This window comes from Pipra filicauda, unplaced genomic scaffold, assembly GCF_003945595.2.
Source record: "Pipra filicauda isolate LSUMZ 115617 unplaced genomic scaffold, ASM394559v2 scaffold40_size4127951_pilon, whole genome shotgun sequence".
Taxonomy (NCBI): domain Eukaryota; kingdom Metazoa; phylum Chordata; class Aves; order Passeriformes; family Pipridae; genus Pipra; species Pipra filicauda.
In genome coordinates, this window is record NW_024104543.1 from 3,398,530 (window position 1) to 3,415,874 (window position 17,345).

The following is a 17,345-nucleotide window of genomic DNA, read 5'->3' on the forward strand; positions in this document are numbered from 1 at the left end:
CTCATTTTGTTCACTAAGAGTTCAGTAGATTGGCCTTTACATAGTAAGGAGAAAACATTCCATACTGCACATATATGGTCTAGAGTAGATTATATTAAATGTGATAGGAATGTTTTTTTGAAGCTGAATCTATATTCATTAAATTCTAGATGTTACACAGGGTCTGCTTTCTGTAATTACTTGATAGAGTGATTTTGCTTCCTCTCCCTTAGCACCTCACAGTTCACTAGAGGATATTTTTTTTAATGTGTACTGTGAAGTTTTACTGACTTACCCATGAGTTCTAAAGATCTGTGTTTCCCATTGCTCCTAATGTCCAGGGGAATTATACAATTTCACAGACACAGACATGGTTTACATAACTTATCTGCAATGATAGATATAGTGTTTCAAAATTTGCTACTGAATTCACCTTAACCTAAAGATGTAGGCATACAATTTAGCTATTTTTTGTATGTTTTTCACAGAAGTTTTAATTTTGATCTTTCTATATTCCAGTTTGATCAAGGTTTTTTTTCATCAGAAAGAGATTGTAAAACTAGGTAGGTCTCCAGTGATAAAAATCAATATTGTCACAGTCTTGTACACTTTACCTTTAGGATGTGCACCATAAAGCTTTTCCGTCAGCAATTAGATCTTAAGCTATTTAAATTGATAGTTCTTTATTGCAACCACCTTACAGACATTACTGTCCTTTTTTTATAATTTTCCGTGACATATTGTCTTCACCAAGCACTGCATAAAATAGTCTTATTAAGCTGGAACTGGCAGTTTCCTTTATTTTGTGGCTTTTGTACCAAGAAGTTTTAAGGACTTTTTGTTCAGATGGCCCGAGAATGTCTGCTGAATTGCCTCATGATCTTTTGGCCAGTTCTTACTTGTCTTTTAAACTGGTGGCAGAGCTCCCATTGATTTCATTTAGAGCAGTAGTCTTGCCTGCCTTCTACCTTTCCGTCCATTCTGCTTTTGACTTCATTTGTTTTTGTAGTGCAGATGTGAGAATCTGTTTTCATAACATAAGTTACCTTTTCTGTCTATTTGTTGGCAATTTTCTCCCCTAAATTTCTGATTTCACATAGCAGTGAGTAACATAAGTGCATATTCCTTTGTAAATATTTTGATATTCTGTAACTTCCTATGACTTCTATCATGATCTATTTCCATATCATTTATTTGTTTACCTCCATATCACTGACATATTCTGTTGCTTGCAGGTTAGCAGTAGGATAAATTACATGTAGTAAAGCAGCATCTGTTTGGAGTTTCTGAGGTCCACAGGCCTGGAACTCTATTTGCATGTAGTTCGGCAACTGGTCTTTAGGGAAAACTGCCTGAGATACCAGCTGCTGTTTCTGGATTCTCCCATCTCAGCACTTCTTTTCAAGCTGAGGTGTGTTGTTGCCTCAGTGAGGCACACAGACTTTCTCCCTGTAGAACCTTTAAAATTGCACACAAGTTGAGAAGGTAAATTGTCAGTGAGGCATTTCATCTCTGTACATTTAGACTTCATTTTGAAACAGAAAATAATCAATGCATGCATACATTTGCATGTTCTCCTTACTTTTCTATAGGACCATCTTCTCTGTGAGATACACAGTAAAAAATTGGTTTTTCTTGGATATATTGCAAGGCCTTCAGTTTTTTTAATTATGCATTTTCTACTGTTTGAACTATTAACAATAGTCAAGTCTCATTTTTTCTCTGGTTTTGTTAAGAATTTCTTGGGAATCTCAAGAGATGATTGCTGGGAACTCCTGCATCTTGGATGAAAGAGCAAAGAAAGTTGAATGCTTAACAAAAGCATCCTTGATCCCATCAAGCAACTGAAAAAGGGTTTTTAAAAATAAACTATGAAAAATTTAAAAAAAAAAAAACCCAAACAAACAAAAAAAAAAAAACACTGAAAGAGTTTTAAGAATGTTTCAAAGAACTTTTTTCCACCCAATTGCTCAGCTTCAGTCTCTTTACACAGTGTCCCTAGTTATCCATTCACCATGCAATTTTCCAGTGATACAAGACCTGGTTAGCTTTTTTATTTTTCCTCTTTTTTTTTCTCCTCTGAATATAAATAAAGGAGGGAAACAGAGATCTCTTACAAGATTCCTCTTTGCCTTCTTCACAGAAACACCATAAAGAAACAGCAGCAATAATAAAGTTTGTGCATGGTTTTTCCTTTTCACCTTTAATTAAAAGGTGAAACTTAATATTGGCCGTTGTTTTGAACATAGTCTTTTGTGCTCATATATTTCAAGCTGGTAAGGGGAAAAATTGTGAGCATTTGTCTTCATTTTGCAGTGGTTGTGAGCCACTATCCGCTCATTAAGGTGTTAACATTAGCAGACACAGGAAACTGGTGTGCAGCTGGGAGAACATGTGGTGAGAGGTGTTAATGGCTTCATGTTATCTCACAGTAATGGTGACATTAATGAGTCTCCTCTCTAACTCAGACAGTTTACACACTACCATGTAGCATCACTGAATTAATTACTGAATTTTCATTTTGTAATATTTGATGACATTAGGTTTAGAGCTGTCTAGAGACAATTGTTTATCGTTTTCCTGATAGACACTAACAACCTTAAAAATTCTCATAAAATTGTTAGATGATTAAATCTTTTCCTTCTTTTTTCAAACAACCATAAAGGCAATAATAATACTTGTTACCTGGGATGTTATTAAATATATTTATTACAAAGAACATTTGAATAAAATTAATTAAAGTATTATATTTTTATTAGCTACCTTTTTTTTTAATGGGGAAAAGATCATCAACTATGATGATCTTTGTGAGTCCTTCACAGTCATCATAAATATGAGTTCAAAAATACTATTCTGATTACTGGTTAGTTTGCTTGGGTTTATTTTTAAAGACAAGAAAAATCCAAGAAAAGAAAAACACTAGCTGAAGATCATTGCTGGTATTTCAGTAGAGCGCTTCAGCGTTTTATTGCCTGTTATTTATATCTCAGTCATGCTGAGAGTGCTTGCTGTTGTGCTGAATGCTGCACAAAGGTATTGTGATATACTTTGTGCTGAAGGTCTTGAAGATATAAATAAACAACACAAAAAGTAAAAGGAAGAACAGAACACCATGAATAGATGTGCTCACATTCACAAGGAGAGGATGGAAGACAGACTGGAATCTAGCTGAGAGGTCTATGCCCTGGCTCACACTGTCTTTTTGGAGTACTCTGAAGCTAAGTTTACCATGTGTTTTTACTGACATAGCCTTGAACAAGGAACAAGCACTGGCTGGTGTAGCTATGCCAACAAAAGTCTCAGGTGTGACAGCTGCATTAAGCAGCATATGCTGCATGAAGAGCAAGGTAGACAGATTGGATTGAGGAAGTGTGAGGGCAAACTTGAGACAGGGATAACGTACCCACCTCAGGAACATCTTGTAGTCTTGCAATACTCTACTCTTCTTGAGAACTCTGTGCCAAATCATCTTCTTCGAAGACATAGGGTGGGGAATGCCCTATTAAAAGACAAAAATAATTATTATTTTTAAAATTATTGCTAAAGCAGTGTTGTATGACTGCCTTTAACTCACAGAAATACTGAAGTGATCCAAAATAAGTTATTGTGATTTCTGAGATGCTCATTCAGTTGATTGACAAATTGTGATGTGAATCGGGAAATGTTTTACTGTTTTCTTTCCTTTTTTTCCCCAGGAATTTGGAAAGTCCTGGGAGGAAGTGCAGTCAGAGGACGACCGGGAATTACTAGATAACCTAGAAGAGTAAGAGTTACTTATGTGCCCATTACAAAGGCTTGCAAGACCATTATTTTTGAAAGTAATTACAGGGAAAATGCTGTGCATAGTTAGGACGCAGTTAAAATTCATCTAAGCCAATCAAATCAATTCCAAATTGTTCTCATTAAAACCACATCTCAGCAATGAGAGCTGTAAGCTTCATATTTCAACCACAAGCCTATTTTTCATTTGGCTTGGGCTTAAACAAGTGCCTTCTGGGTTTGTAATGATGTAGACAAAATGGATTTTTTTTTTTTTTTTTTTACTTTTGTACCAAAAACCAGCTGAAAAGCTTTTGCTCAAATATAAGTATCAGGAGTAAGCATCAAAAATGTCAGCGTGAGAAAGAAATTGTAGGAAAAAATCTGATAAAAAGGTAATAACTAGAGATTAAAGCAGGATTTCAAATGAAGCTTCTCAGCAGTGCTGATTGAGGGTAACATCCATCTCATCTGCATTCTTTTGTGGTCCAGGACCCCAGATCACTGCAGAGGTGATTTCCTTGGCTGTAGGAAATGGAATAAGCAGGAAGTAAATGAGTATCAGGATCCCTGATCTTCCTGGTTCTCTCTGTGACTTAAGCTTTATTTTACTTAGTTATACCTGGTTGAGGAATATTTCTATTTCTCAGCAGTACTAGGGTTTTAAATGGATGTGTTGGTAAAGTATTCTCTGTGTGCATGTCTAAATGTAGCATTAATTAGTGTCTTAGGAATAATTAATATTTAATAAGTAAATAACAGAGTAAGCTCTGCCTGATTATGACTTTGGCTGGTGTATTGAAATATTAGAAAGGTATAATATAATTTTAAAAGACTTTATAAAAATATATAGTGAAAGCAATATTTGATGACTTGTCAAACTGGATAGAAATTGAAGTTAATATCCTGTTTGTTAGTGCAAACAGTTTCAAGTAGGACTTAATGCCTGTCTACACAGGAATTACCCAGCAGTAACTGCTCAGTTATTCTCGAATTTGTAATATTTTTTAGACTTGTAATCATATATCCAGCTATAAATCCACACTATCTCTTGCCCCCTTTAAAGTACTCAGTTTCCCTGTATTTATTTCTAGTCCTATAACTGCAGAGTCTGAAGGGCCCTTTCACAAAATGTGTCTTCCCTTCTCCACAATTAAATGAATCTTTTTGACTTTTATTCATAAGAGACTGGTCTGACTGGGAAGAGCATCCTGTATGTGCAGTTTGCCTGTTCTGTGAACAACAAGCAGACACCACAGAAAAACTGTATCTTCACATGCAGGTAAGACTTGTTTTAAATGACAGTTTTTTCATCACTTTGGAATTAAAAATTGAGTTTGTAATGTCTTCGTTAAGATCAAATCAGCTGCTGCATTAGAATGCCCTCTTCAGTACAGAACTAAAGTACTGCATGTGTCTCCAGCATCTGTTCTCTAAAATATGCAGAGGAGTCAAGTTTTACATTAAGAGTATGAATGTACAGGCTGTTACAGACACTAAAGAAGTAGCATCTTTAATATCATAGTGGTTTGATGATTAAATGTATTTAATGGTTAGCATCTGTGTTTCAGTTTTAATAAACTAGTTAACAGGAGCATTACAGTTTAACAGAATGTGAAAGTTTCTGATGAAACAAAACTTTGGGGATTTGTTTCATGTATTAATGTTTGTATCTCTATATTTGTATGTCTGTGTCAGTCTATGAAAAGCTAAGCTGTTTTTAACTTGAAATAGTAGAAGTAGTGGAAATAGATTTTTTTCTTTTCTTTTTTTTTTCCTCCAGAAATCACATGGATTTGACTTTCCTAAAATAAAGTCAGAGCATGGTGAGTAAGAGGTGTTGTAATTGTCAGCGTTTGCCACTAGTGTGGAGAAAACCACATCATAAGAATAGAGGAAAACAACTTTATCAGTTTTATTTTTGCATGAACATTTAACTTTTCCGTTATGGAAACTGTTTCTGCCAGCTTACTAAAGCAAGCCAAGGACACTTTATTTTTCTGGAACTGTTGTTAGTGCCAAGGATGTGTGCTGTTTTCTTTAGAACCATTGGATTCTTTTGCAGTGGCTTCTACAGATACCTGCTCTCTGAGTCCCAGGTCTGGCTGCTGGAGCCCTGGAAGTAGTATTGTTATTATGCCTGTTGATACTTGCTTGCAACTTAGAAGGCTGTACTCTAAGCTTTGTTTGACCAGTGTTGCTTTCTGCTGTAGAACAGAATCATTTAGGTTGGGAAAGACCTTTAAGATCATCTAGTCCAACCGTTAAAGCAGCACTGCCAAGTTCACCACTAAACTGTGTCCCTATAAGTGCCACATCCACATGTCTTTCCAATATATCCAGGGATGGTGACTCAACCACTTCTCTGAGCAGCCTGTTCCAATGCTTTACAAGCCTTTCAGAGAAGAAATTTGTCCTAATATCGAACTTTAACCTCCCCCTTATTGCTTGTTACCTGGCAGAAGAGACAACCCCCACCTGGCTACAACCTTCTTTCAAGTAGACCTAGAGAGTGATAAGGTCACCCCTGAGTCTCCTTTTCTTCAGGTGAAGCAGGGGGTCAGTCATTGCCCTGGTCTTGCTGGCCACGCTATTTCTGATACAAGCCAGGATGCCATTGGTCTTCTTGGCCACCTTGGCACGCTGCTGGCTCATGTTCAGCTGGCTGTCAACCAACGCCTCCATCTCCTTTTCCATCAGGAAGCTTCCCCAAGCCTGTGACACTGCATGGGGTTGTGTGTCTCAAGTGCAGGACTCGGCACTTCTCATTGTTGAATGTCACACACTGGCATCCTGCCCCAGGCTCGTCTCTAGCGAGTCTGGTTTTATTCTTTTCCCCCTTCAAATCTAGTTTAAAGCTGTCTCAATGAGTCCTGCTAACTCCTGTGCAAAGATCCTTTTCCCCCTTTGAGACAGGTGTATCCTGTCTGTTGCCAGCAGGCCTGGGATCATGTTGACCAATCCGTGATCAAAATTCCCAAATTCTTCCAGTGACAGTGGGCTCAGAGCCGGATACTAATCTGCTGACTCTTCCTGTTTCTTCCCTCGTTATTTCCTGCAACTGGAAGCAGAGGAGAAGAGTGTCTGTGCTCCTGAAGTCTCTCTTGATTGCCTTCGGACTTCTTATTGCAACTTCATCACTGCTCACCTGAAAAATCAGTAATGGATAATTACCCATGAGGGTAGTAAGCTTTCTCATCACACCTTTAACCCGGGCACTAAGGAGGCAGCAGACTTCCCCAGGAAGTGAGTCTGGTTGGCATATTGGGCCTTCTGTTCCCTCCAAAAGGGAGTCTCGTATGACAATGATGTGTCTTTTTTTCTTTATGGAAGTGATTTTCATCCAGGGCATAGGCTGACTTAACCCCAGTGACAGTTTCATGCTGGATGAACTGTTGTCCTCATCACTGTTGGGTTCCACTTGCAGAGGCTCATACCTGTTACTCTGGGGAACTTGGGCAGGTGGGGCACTCACAGAGAAGACATGCCTGCCTCACAGGGCAGGGACTTGTTGCCATTATCCTCTGTCCCTTAAGTCACTGTGCTCAGGCAGGCGGAGGGAGAGCAGGAAATCCTCCATATCATGTGTCCTGTCTGCCCCTTGGGCCTGTCCCAGGGGACAGGCAGGATGCAATTCCAGTAGTCAGTCTCTTTCTCATTCCCTGATATTCCTCAACCTACTTGCCTCCCCCTGGAGCTCTGTCACTAGACTTAGAGACTTAGACTGAGAAAAAGCAAAGTGTTTGCAGATTTTACATTGAAAGAAGAGTTAGTTTCCCTGCCGTAGAAAAAAGCATTTGTTCAGTTAATTTGCTAAGTTACAGCATTCAGGCAGTGCTGGTCTTCAATAAACTCTTATCAATCTTTATGCTTAATCCAAGAAAGCATTTTTAGATTAAGTTTTACATTTCCCAAGTGTTTGTTTGCTACCATCTCTCCCAGGTCTGAACTTTTATCAGCAAGTAAAGCTCGTGAATTTCATCAGAAGAGAAATCCATCACTGTCGTTGTTACAACTGCCAGGAGAAATTTCAGTCCAAAGAGGTATTGATAAGTCATATGGAAGAGACCAAACACATTGCATTCCTGCCAGCCAGATCTACATGGGATCAACCACAGTAAGGGCAAACATATTTCTTTCGGCATTTATACTTTTACTTGATAATATCTGTGAAACAGTAAGTCAAAAGTTCTGAGTTTTGCCAATACAACAGTGCCCTGAGGTCCCCAACTCTACTGGTCCAGATAAAATAATAAGTATTCTCAAAACTACTCAGAATTAGAAATCTCTACAGTCTGAAGCTAAAATGAATGTGAGATAATGCTCTTCTAGTTGCATTCAGGATGCACTGTCGCCATATATGGGGTCTGCATTTTAAAGTCAGTATACTAAAGAAGTCTGTTGTTGCAAAATTGTTCTAGAACCACATCAGACCACTTCTTTTGTGTGTCTAGTGTAGATGTATTCATGATGTCTACCTAACTTTAGGCATCAAAACAAGTTGATTGTTTACCCATAATTTTTTCCACAGAAAATAGAGATAGCATGTAACAAAACACTGGTTCAGACTCTAAGTAGGCTGTATAGGTCCAGGGGATGATGCTGTACTGGGTAGTAGAGCACAGGGAGTGTTCTAACTCAAACACCTCAGTTCAGCATTTGTTGTGGGACAAATCTGTATCTGCTGTCTCAGTTATGACAACATATGGGTGAAGAAAGAGGGGAAAGGCTCGTCAGTTGTCAGCTCTTCTCTATGACTGATACATCGTACATCATCATGGCTGGGCTTCGCAGATGAAGATTTGGGAAGGGCTGTACCCACATTTGTTACAAGCGCGCTGGTGGCTAAAAAGGCCAATACGAGATAGACAAGTCCAGTTGCAAAAGGCACAGCAGGACTCCTTACCAGTTGATTTTTTGGGTGTTCTGCGTACTGTCATTCCAGACAACCAGACTGGCTCATTTTTTCCTTTTTTAAAAGTCTAATCTCATTAAAAAATGTAATCTCAGCCTCTCGAACAAAATATATGACTATCTAGTAATTACATCTTGTTACTTTCAGGTATTATTTTCCTACCTATGAAAATGATACACTCCTGTGCACGCTGTCAGACAGTGAAGATGTGATAACTGAGGATCAAAGTGAAGAAGTCCCTGTTGTAAGCGAAGATATATCCAGTCTAAAAGCTCTCAAACAGAGCAGTGTCTTAAACCAGCTCTTGTGTAAAGAGAACAAGAGTTGGGAGAAATTTTGAAGTACAGTTGCTGACCTTCAGTTCTTCTTCTGCAAGACAAAAAAAAATCTATTCTTTCACTAATATCGAAATACAGTTTAACTCATAGCTATTATTATTACAGGACAAATATTAGAAAGTGAATGCTAAATAAAATTTAAGTGTTAACTTTATTGGTTTGTCTTCCTTTAAATTTTAGCTTTAAAATTGAATGCTGAATTTTCTGCTTGGCTTTTCAAATACTGTTAGTATTATTTACAAATTTTTCATCTTTTTTATTTTTTTCTGAATAAATCAAAATTGGAGTTCTATGTGTCTTGATACATGTGCCAATGAGTGAATCTTCTATGTGTTATTGCTGTTAGAGAGCAAATGGAAAATTTCTTGGTTTGTTACATAAAGCAAATTTTGCTATTTTAACCCTAGACCTCCTGCAAAGTGAAAGCAGATCTGTATATCTCAATATTTATCATCAATATATAAGATATATGGTGCCTCCTCTGACAACTAGCTCAGAAACACCACTAAAGCTCTGCCTGGCCCATGGATATCTGATTGCATGGAAAGCTGCCAATCTGAAGCCTAAAAAAGCATAGGAACAGTTGCAATATCGTTTGCATCAAAAATCCAAAGAATTTAAAGTTTACCTCTTGTGTATGGTTGTGAACTGAGATGTAAAAGGATGACTGTGGGGATAGCAGACACATAAATCCAAATAAAATCCTCAAAATCTCAAGTCCAGAAAAGTTACCATATTTCCTTTAATACTGAACTTTAAAGTTTCCAAAGTAACAGAAGATCTTCAGCATGTCCAGAAAGCACCTCAGACTTGACAGGGCAAAGCTGCTCAGAGCATAGATCCTGCTAGGATAATCCAAACTAAGCATTCCTGCCTCTTGCCTCTGAAATCTTAAGTAGTTGCAGAATTCAGGTTTAGCTTTCCATAATATATATAACCGCTTTCAAAACTGGAGTACATTCTTTTTTCTTCTGTAGGTCAGTGTTAGAGCACTTGCTGAAAATATGGGAGTCTCAGCTCAGTGCCCTTCCCTGACGGAGAAGATTCAAAGCCGAAGCTTTGCCTTTGCACAGCTCTCTACCTGAAATGCATTGCTGTCAATAAGAGTTGTTGTTGTCTTTATATGGTGATTGAGAATTCTCAAGCAGTCCCTGGGAGCAGGGGCTAAAGTGAAAATCTTTACCCGTGTTCTGCTAAGCTTCCGTATCCAGCCTAATTCACCCTGCAATCTATGTGCATCAGTTTCTTCTCAGTCGCGCTGAACTAGTTTCCTCCTGCCATTACACGTCCCCCTCTAGCACCTCTCTTTGCTTCCCCTTTCTTATTTTCTCTTGGGCCCAGGTGCTCTGGAGATAAGAACAACAAGATGCTGCAAATGTACTAATACAGATCAGCCACATAACTGTACAGTGAAACAGAAACAGAAGCAATATCTGACTCCGTCATTAGGAAATGGCATAGAAGTAGTTCAGCAGCTGCTGAGAATACAGACAAAAAGAAAGGCGACACATGTAGTCATACATTCGCATTGGTACAAAAATTTAGGAGGAACAACCCCAATATTTTTGAACTAGAATGTCTGACCATCTTAAAGAAGCTGTAGTCTGTACTTCTTGCATTTGTAATACTCTTAATTTTATACAGTTGCAACAGCTGTTGCTGCTTTTTTTTCCCCCTCAAAGGTAATTTTTGCCCAAGCATTTATTTTCTCCCTAACTTAGAAATTGATTTCAGTCTTTGCTTTTCAGTCAGATTCTTAGCTGAGATGGGAGTAAGAGTTAATGGGGTTTATATTAATGATAAGTGTGTTGGGCAATGGAAAAATCAGTGCAACACTATGGCAGCAGCACACGAATGAGTTTTATGGCAAGCCAATCTCAGAAGGGCAGAATAAGGGAAAAATAAAATTTTAGTGATATATCATAAAGTGAAATTACAAAACATTTCCTAATGGTAAAGAATGTGATGCTGAGTCACATCTCTACAAAATGAAAACAATATCAGCAATATGAAACAACTGCTGTTCCTGGTTCTAAGAGAAATTTGAAATAGCATTTTTTCCATATAGAATTAAGAGAATATCTAAAGAGAAATTGTATGAATAACATGGAATGGTTGTCTGTTTTGAGTTAACAGAAAAAGAGACTTAGGAAAAATTTATCAGCAGTGTATAACTGTTCATTGAAAATGTAAGGAACATGAGGAATCAGATTAGGGTAGAGCTTGTTACTTCAGATATGAACAGCAGGCAACAAAGTAGGTTTAAGTCATTGTGGGTTCACAGAGAAGATTGGGTATGGTTTCTACAGTAAAATGAAGCATTTTCATTTAGCACAATGATGCTTCTAACTGACATTTTGCTGGAGCATACTTATTTGTTTATGTAATACCCACAATTTTTCCTAGGCATTCTTTTCCTCTTATCTGTTTTAAAACTGAAATTATCTTTTTGTCACAAGTAGGGGACCTGGTAATGACTTCATACAGTGTATAGGCTCAGCTGTTATGTGAGCAAATATGGTCTTCTAACAAAAGAGCATTTTTGGTAGCATTACAACAAAAATAATATAATAATACCATAAGTCATGGAGTGGACAGAGTTGGGGTTGGCAAAGGCTCTTGGGAGAATCAGATCAGAAGAACGGGTGCTGCTAATTGGTATGAAAAAATCTACACTGTTTTAAGTCCAATGCACATTTCTTAAAATAATATTTCCTCCTTAGCCTAGACCTTGACTCCTTATACACGCTCACTTTACTGTATCTAAAGCCATCCCCATGTTTAGAAGGACCTGGGTTAAAGGAGGAAAAATGTTTGTGTCCCGGTGACTTTTATAAATTTCTTAATAATGTCTTTGGTATTTCTCCACACTCAATTTAGTCTGGCAATTCTGTGCAGAATCTGACTTAAGGAGTTAATGGTTGATGACTTTTATTTAAGACTCTTACTGTTTTCAGTTTCTGTATACATTTGCCTGGCATGCTGTGAGAGCTGTCAGTGGCTGCTTTCAGCTGGTTAAATGGTAACTGATGTGCCAAACACCAAATTAAGTCTCTGAAGAGTCTCTCTGCTGTTGTCATTTCTCAGTGCCATCACTGTGTCTGAATTCCAGTCAGATCTCTACTAGTGAGTGAGATGTTTGGTACAGCCTCCCTGTCTTTCTTCCATTTTACGGAGTGGTTGACCTAAATCTGACACAAGAAACTGAACTGTAAGCAAAAGTACACAAGGTTACCAGTATCCACGCTCAAATTCAAGCGGAGAAGACGTTGGACATATGCCTTGGCAGCATCTATTGTCCACTGCCAATGAACAGTAGCAAATTTCACAGCTCTGCTCGGGACTTGATACTGTATTAAATGTTCTTGCATTATTTGCATTTTACTTACACCTATATAGGGGCCAGAGAGAATCAAATGTCCCTAGCGAAAAGCTGTATTTCACAGAGGCAACATGAAAAATACTTTGTTTTCACAAAGAGATTTTGTTAAGTCACAGTGCTTTCTGAGACTTAGCTACAATACAACAACTGCAGTGTCTACTGGTCAAATTATGCCCTCGTCTATCTCTGCCAGGTGTGTCAAATTTGGTTAGATAACAACTGTCACATGGAGCAAGTAATTTGTAACCCTAGAATGAATTACTGCTTCCATGTGATATTCATTAAAATCGGCTGCTATAGAAATACTACATGCAGCAGTGGTTGCATGTAAAATTAATTCCTTTTCTCCATGAGCACTGAATGTGCTGTTCTTCCTAGTGGGTTTTTTTTCCTTTCTTTTGGAAATTTTCTGCTACTAAGCCATGCTCAATTTGACTTCTTTCTCCAGTGAAATTTTTAGTTGCTTCTTGAATTTGATTTTGCATCTTTTGCCAAAATTCTTGCTCGTGAAGATACAGACAAGGTACCTGTTTTAAAGATTACTACATAATCTCTTAGTTGAAGTCACATTTTATATTTTACATCCCTGATAAATTCACTCTGTCCATAAGAAGAGCAGGGGAATTTAGGATATTTACAGCTAAAAATACATCAGTTGTGTTTTAACAAATTTAGATAGAAATAAAAGTATTTTTCTTCAACAAATGTTACGTGGAACAAAGTTCTCTCCATCTGTTTTACCATCCTGAGACCAAAAAGCTGCCTATGTGTAGATTACATATGAATCTAATGTCTAACCTCCTAGTCTGTGGATCCTTGAGTCATTCAGCTCACCCTAAAGAATTACCAGTACCAGACCATTAGTATTACTGCTGAGCACCTGAACAGTGGAAAGATGCAAATGTGATTCTTTACTATGAACAAATGTCTCAAAATTTCAAATTCTGAGGGGGTCGTGCAATCCACTTGTATGTCACATCACATCACATGAGAATGTAGTGAACTCCCTCAGAATAATTACAGGCAGACTTCTGGCACAGCCATCAGCCACAGCTTCATTGAGTGGTAGGAGACTTTTTATTTCAATGGTCTCTGGAAATATCAGAACAATATAGGAATAAATAATGCAGGAATTGCTCTAATTGCTCATTAGAGTCTGTAAACTGCCTGCACAGCTTGGCAGAGCTGAGCACTGCTTTAACCTTTAGGGGGTTTTAGCTTTAAACTTCCAATTGTATTGAGGTAGTTTCATTATTTTCTTTTGCATATCTGTCTTCACTTATGGAAATATTGCTATAAATCTTCATAAATATTTGACTTGTTTTAATAAACTGATATTTTTGTTTGAATCTAGGTGAAATAAAGAGAAAATAAGCAAGGATAGAGCATTTGTGAAGAAGGATCATGAATGTGTGACAATGTCGGCCTTCTATAATTTTACAGACACTGACTTGCCATGTATCCTTTGGCAAATATTGCTACTTCCTTCTGCCTCAGTTTCCTAAACAGCGAGACTGTGATTATATAATAACAACTGCCAGGAAAAAAAAGTTGCATAGAAGATAGGATTCCAATGTATGCATACAGCTTATCTGCATTAGTCAGGCTTTCATATTTAAAATACTTAGTTCAAAAGGTGACTGGATCAATCACAGTCAAAAGAGTTACTCGTGCAAGAAGAAACTTAATTTTGGGGTTACATTCCCATAAGGAAACAAAAGTTAAATATTTTGAAATTTACATTTTTTAAAAAGAAGAATTAACTTCTGAATCAGGTTTTCAGAATACATCTGATTTGCCCTAACCTGAGGTTTTCAAGTAGGAAATTAATTGTAAGAGATCTTCTGCTTTCGGTCACATTACGGATCTTCCAAGTGTTCAGTTGCATACTAAGGAAAATTGTTTTTCTGTAAAAAAAAATCTCTGCATAGCATAGAGTAGCCATGGTTCACACAGATTAGAGAAGTTCATGCTAGTCTGTTCTAGCTTTGAAACATATAAACCCATGAGTTTGCTGAGATGAAAAAAATATATTGCAAAATACTGTGCATCCCTTAATTCATTTAGTTGTTCCATTGCTTTATAAATGGTCTCTAGTTAAAATCCTAGCTCTCTAAGGACTTTTCAAGTGAAGGTTTAATATTTTCCTCATGCAGTATACACGTGAGGTAGATAAGATTTCTCAGTATTCCCTAAGATTGTGGTATTGCATGTACCTTGCCTTTCCTTCACTGGAGGAAAGTTTCTTTTTAAGACAGGACTTTTTTTTTGCTCTTAGAGCTGATACTTGGGTGAGATTTTTCTTCTCAAATATTACTGCCATGGTACTTTTGTTCATATTCTCATCTTAATCAGAGGCCTGAGTTTTTTTTAATTTGTATTGAGGCACTCTGACAAACAGGCTACATTTTAGGTAAGAAATCTGTGAAAGGACTGATCACTTAGTAAGGTTGATATTGTTTCTGTAGACATAAAATATGGGAAAAAAAAAACCAACACCCAAGTTGCAGCCTGATCCTTAATTTATTTCTCTTTTTCTTGCACAGAGTATTGGGTGGGAATCCATTGAAGAATCTTTAATAAAAGAGCCCCTGATATCTTCTGTATGACCTGTTATATTTGGACTGGAAAAAAATCTTTTAGGTGTTTTCATCAGGTGGCAGTTTACATCTGCAGCATTCCCAGAGTGCTCTCAGTGCCCCTTCACCCTCTAAGTGTGGTAAAGAGACAGCTGAAAGCAGCACTTAACAGCCTGCAGCATGATGCTGGGATCCATGCTTCAATGGAACAGTGTGGACCATTTCTCCAATCATGTTGGATTGTCCCTAGGGATCTTTAAAGATCAAGGAGATGGAGTTCCTGCTGCCTCCAAGTAGACTCTGGTGACCATGGGAAAGTTGTCTAAATGCCCCTAATGACTGGTTTGAAACCAGTTATATAGGATTCCAATCAATATCTAAAATGAATGTTACCATCCTGTCAGGCAAAGATTTTCTGCTATTTAGTTTTGTTTCTGCCTGAAAAAAAGAATTCCTTAACATTTATGACAGTGTTTATCCACTAAATTTCTTTTGGGCTTCGTGCTGGTTAAAAATAGTACAGTCCTAGACTCTGCCCTCTCTTATTCCCACTGTTTTATTCCTCATCTCTTCCTCTGCCACCATCCTTCCCATCACCCCTGGCCACCTGCCACTCTTCAGTCAGATTTATATTGGAGACTTACAAGAGCCATCTGCAGAGTAAGCTCAGACTCGGTTCTCCTCCTATGGGATGACAAAGTCAGCAGCTGAAAGGCAACCTGAAAAGAAGTAAAAGGCTTTGGGACTAAGAGAAGGGAAGCTGTAAAAATTATGCCCCAAGTACTACCTTAAAAATAAGACTAAAAGGAAAAATAAAATTGGATAATAAGCTGTGGAGAAATCACAAGAGGGGCGGGGAACTCTCCCAGAGCATTAAGTGGAAAGTTGCACTGACTTCCAGAGTGACAGCAAAGGCTGGAAAGGAAAAATTAGGAAAGATGACAAGAATACTACCAAGAATTTTCTATTCTAATAAAGATATTAAGCTCAACATATCAGGGCAACATTGGCCAAAATTAGAGCTGAGAAAACCAAAGCACCAAACTGCCATCCAAGTGGACAGGACAGTTGCAGATGAAGCCGTGTAACTGAATGAGATACCAGTACATCATCTGAAAGCTAGACTAAATATTATTCCAATATTATTTAAGCTAAGGATTTAGTAGAGTATACTACATGTGCAGAACACCTCCTAGGCAAAGGGCTTTGCAGAGTTATGGGAAGCTAGTTAAATGTTAAATGAGCCTGTTAAATGTTGTTGGTGTTCTCTAGTCATGAAGTAAAAGGCAAGAACATGTTTTCTGCATGTATATGGGAAAATCTATAAAAAGCAGTAGTTAACACTACTTGTCTTGCAAAAGGGCTTTTATTAAATCAATAATGATAAAATCTGTACTAATCTACTGGACATAGCAATATTTGAGCATAATATAAACAGATGACTGGTGTCATCTGTTGTGCAGGCTGTGAACTAATGTTCTGGTGGCTATAAATAGTAAAGGAAAGCTGGAAATTTTTTTCTAATTTCAAAGAACCAATTAGTATTTTTTTTCCTTTTATTTACAGAATTTTTATGTCTGCCTGTGAGAAGACTATAGCCATTCAAGAAATTTGATCTTTTTGCCAACGTGTTTAGAGTGATCACTGCTTGCCCCTCTGAATTTAGATACCAATTGGTCTTAATTGAGACACATGGTGATAAGGCAGCCATCTGTTTAAAAAGGGATCCAGTAAGTCTCATTTTCAATGACTGAATTAAAATACCTCTTAGCTCCTTTCATTCTATTCATTTGTTTTATTAATTATTTTTTATTTACTTTATTTTTGTCTCACATTGTGTGGAAGATAGGAGGCGTAAAACCTGGAAACTGAAATTAAGAAAAGGCAGAAGCCATGAAATGGTGGTACAGCTTGAGATGCAGGATTTCTGAAAATGTCAAAGGCATACCAATAAATGCATTTTTTCCAGAATAATCAGAAATCTTGCAAAAATCTGAATTTAATTTTTTATTTGTTTTCTGAAATTAAAATTTAGTTTTCAGGAATGGGATACATTAAGAATACTTGTCACACAGAAATTATTAGAAGGCATATTTACAAAGTAAGTGTAACTTGTTTACACTCGAATACCAAGGATCAATATAAAAAACTACCCAGCTCTAATGAATCCTTCCTAGAGAATCCTTCCTAATGAATCCTTCACCTCCTGCCCTCCAATGAGTCCTGGTGTCTCAAACCTCCTGAAAGATATTGAGGACCCTTGGTTTCCCCTGACTTCAATGGGAGTTTCCAGGTGTATCTTTGAGATTCAGTCACCCAATGTATTCACTCCTGTTGCTCACCGCTGCAACCAGGAACTGCAAATAAGTCACGCTATAAGATATTTTTCTAGT

The 17,345-nt window shown here is 37.5% G+C and overlaps 1 protein-coding gene across 2 annotated transcripts in view; it reads left to right on the forward strand.

The window, feature by feature from the left end:
• ZNF277 (zinc finger protein 277) overlaps positions 1 to 9,145 on the forward strand; it is a 51,724-nt gene extending 42,579 nt beyond the window's left edge. For both annotated transcript variants that reach the window (XM_039385436.1, XM_027721209.2), the window contains 5 exons: positions 3,675 to 3,742; positions 4,924 to 5,020; positions 5,522 to 5,564; positions 7,681 to 7,855; positions 8,801 to 9,145. In XM_039385436.1, the coding sequence (XP_039241370.1) occupies positions 3,675 to 3,742; positions 4,924 to 5,020; positions 5,522 to 5,564; positions 7,681 to 7,855; positions 8,801 to 8,993 (576 nt within the window). In that variant the 3' untranslated portion in view covers positions 8,994 to 9,145. The remainder of the gene's footprint in view (positions 1 to 3,674; positions 3,743 to 4,923; positions 5,021 to 5,521; positions 5,565 to 7,680; positions 7,856 to 8,800) is intronic.
• Positions 9,146 to 17,345: the final 8,200 nt, after the last annotated feature.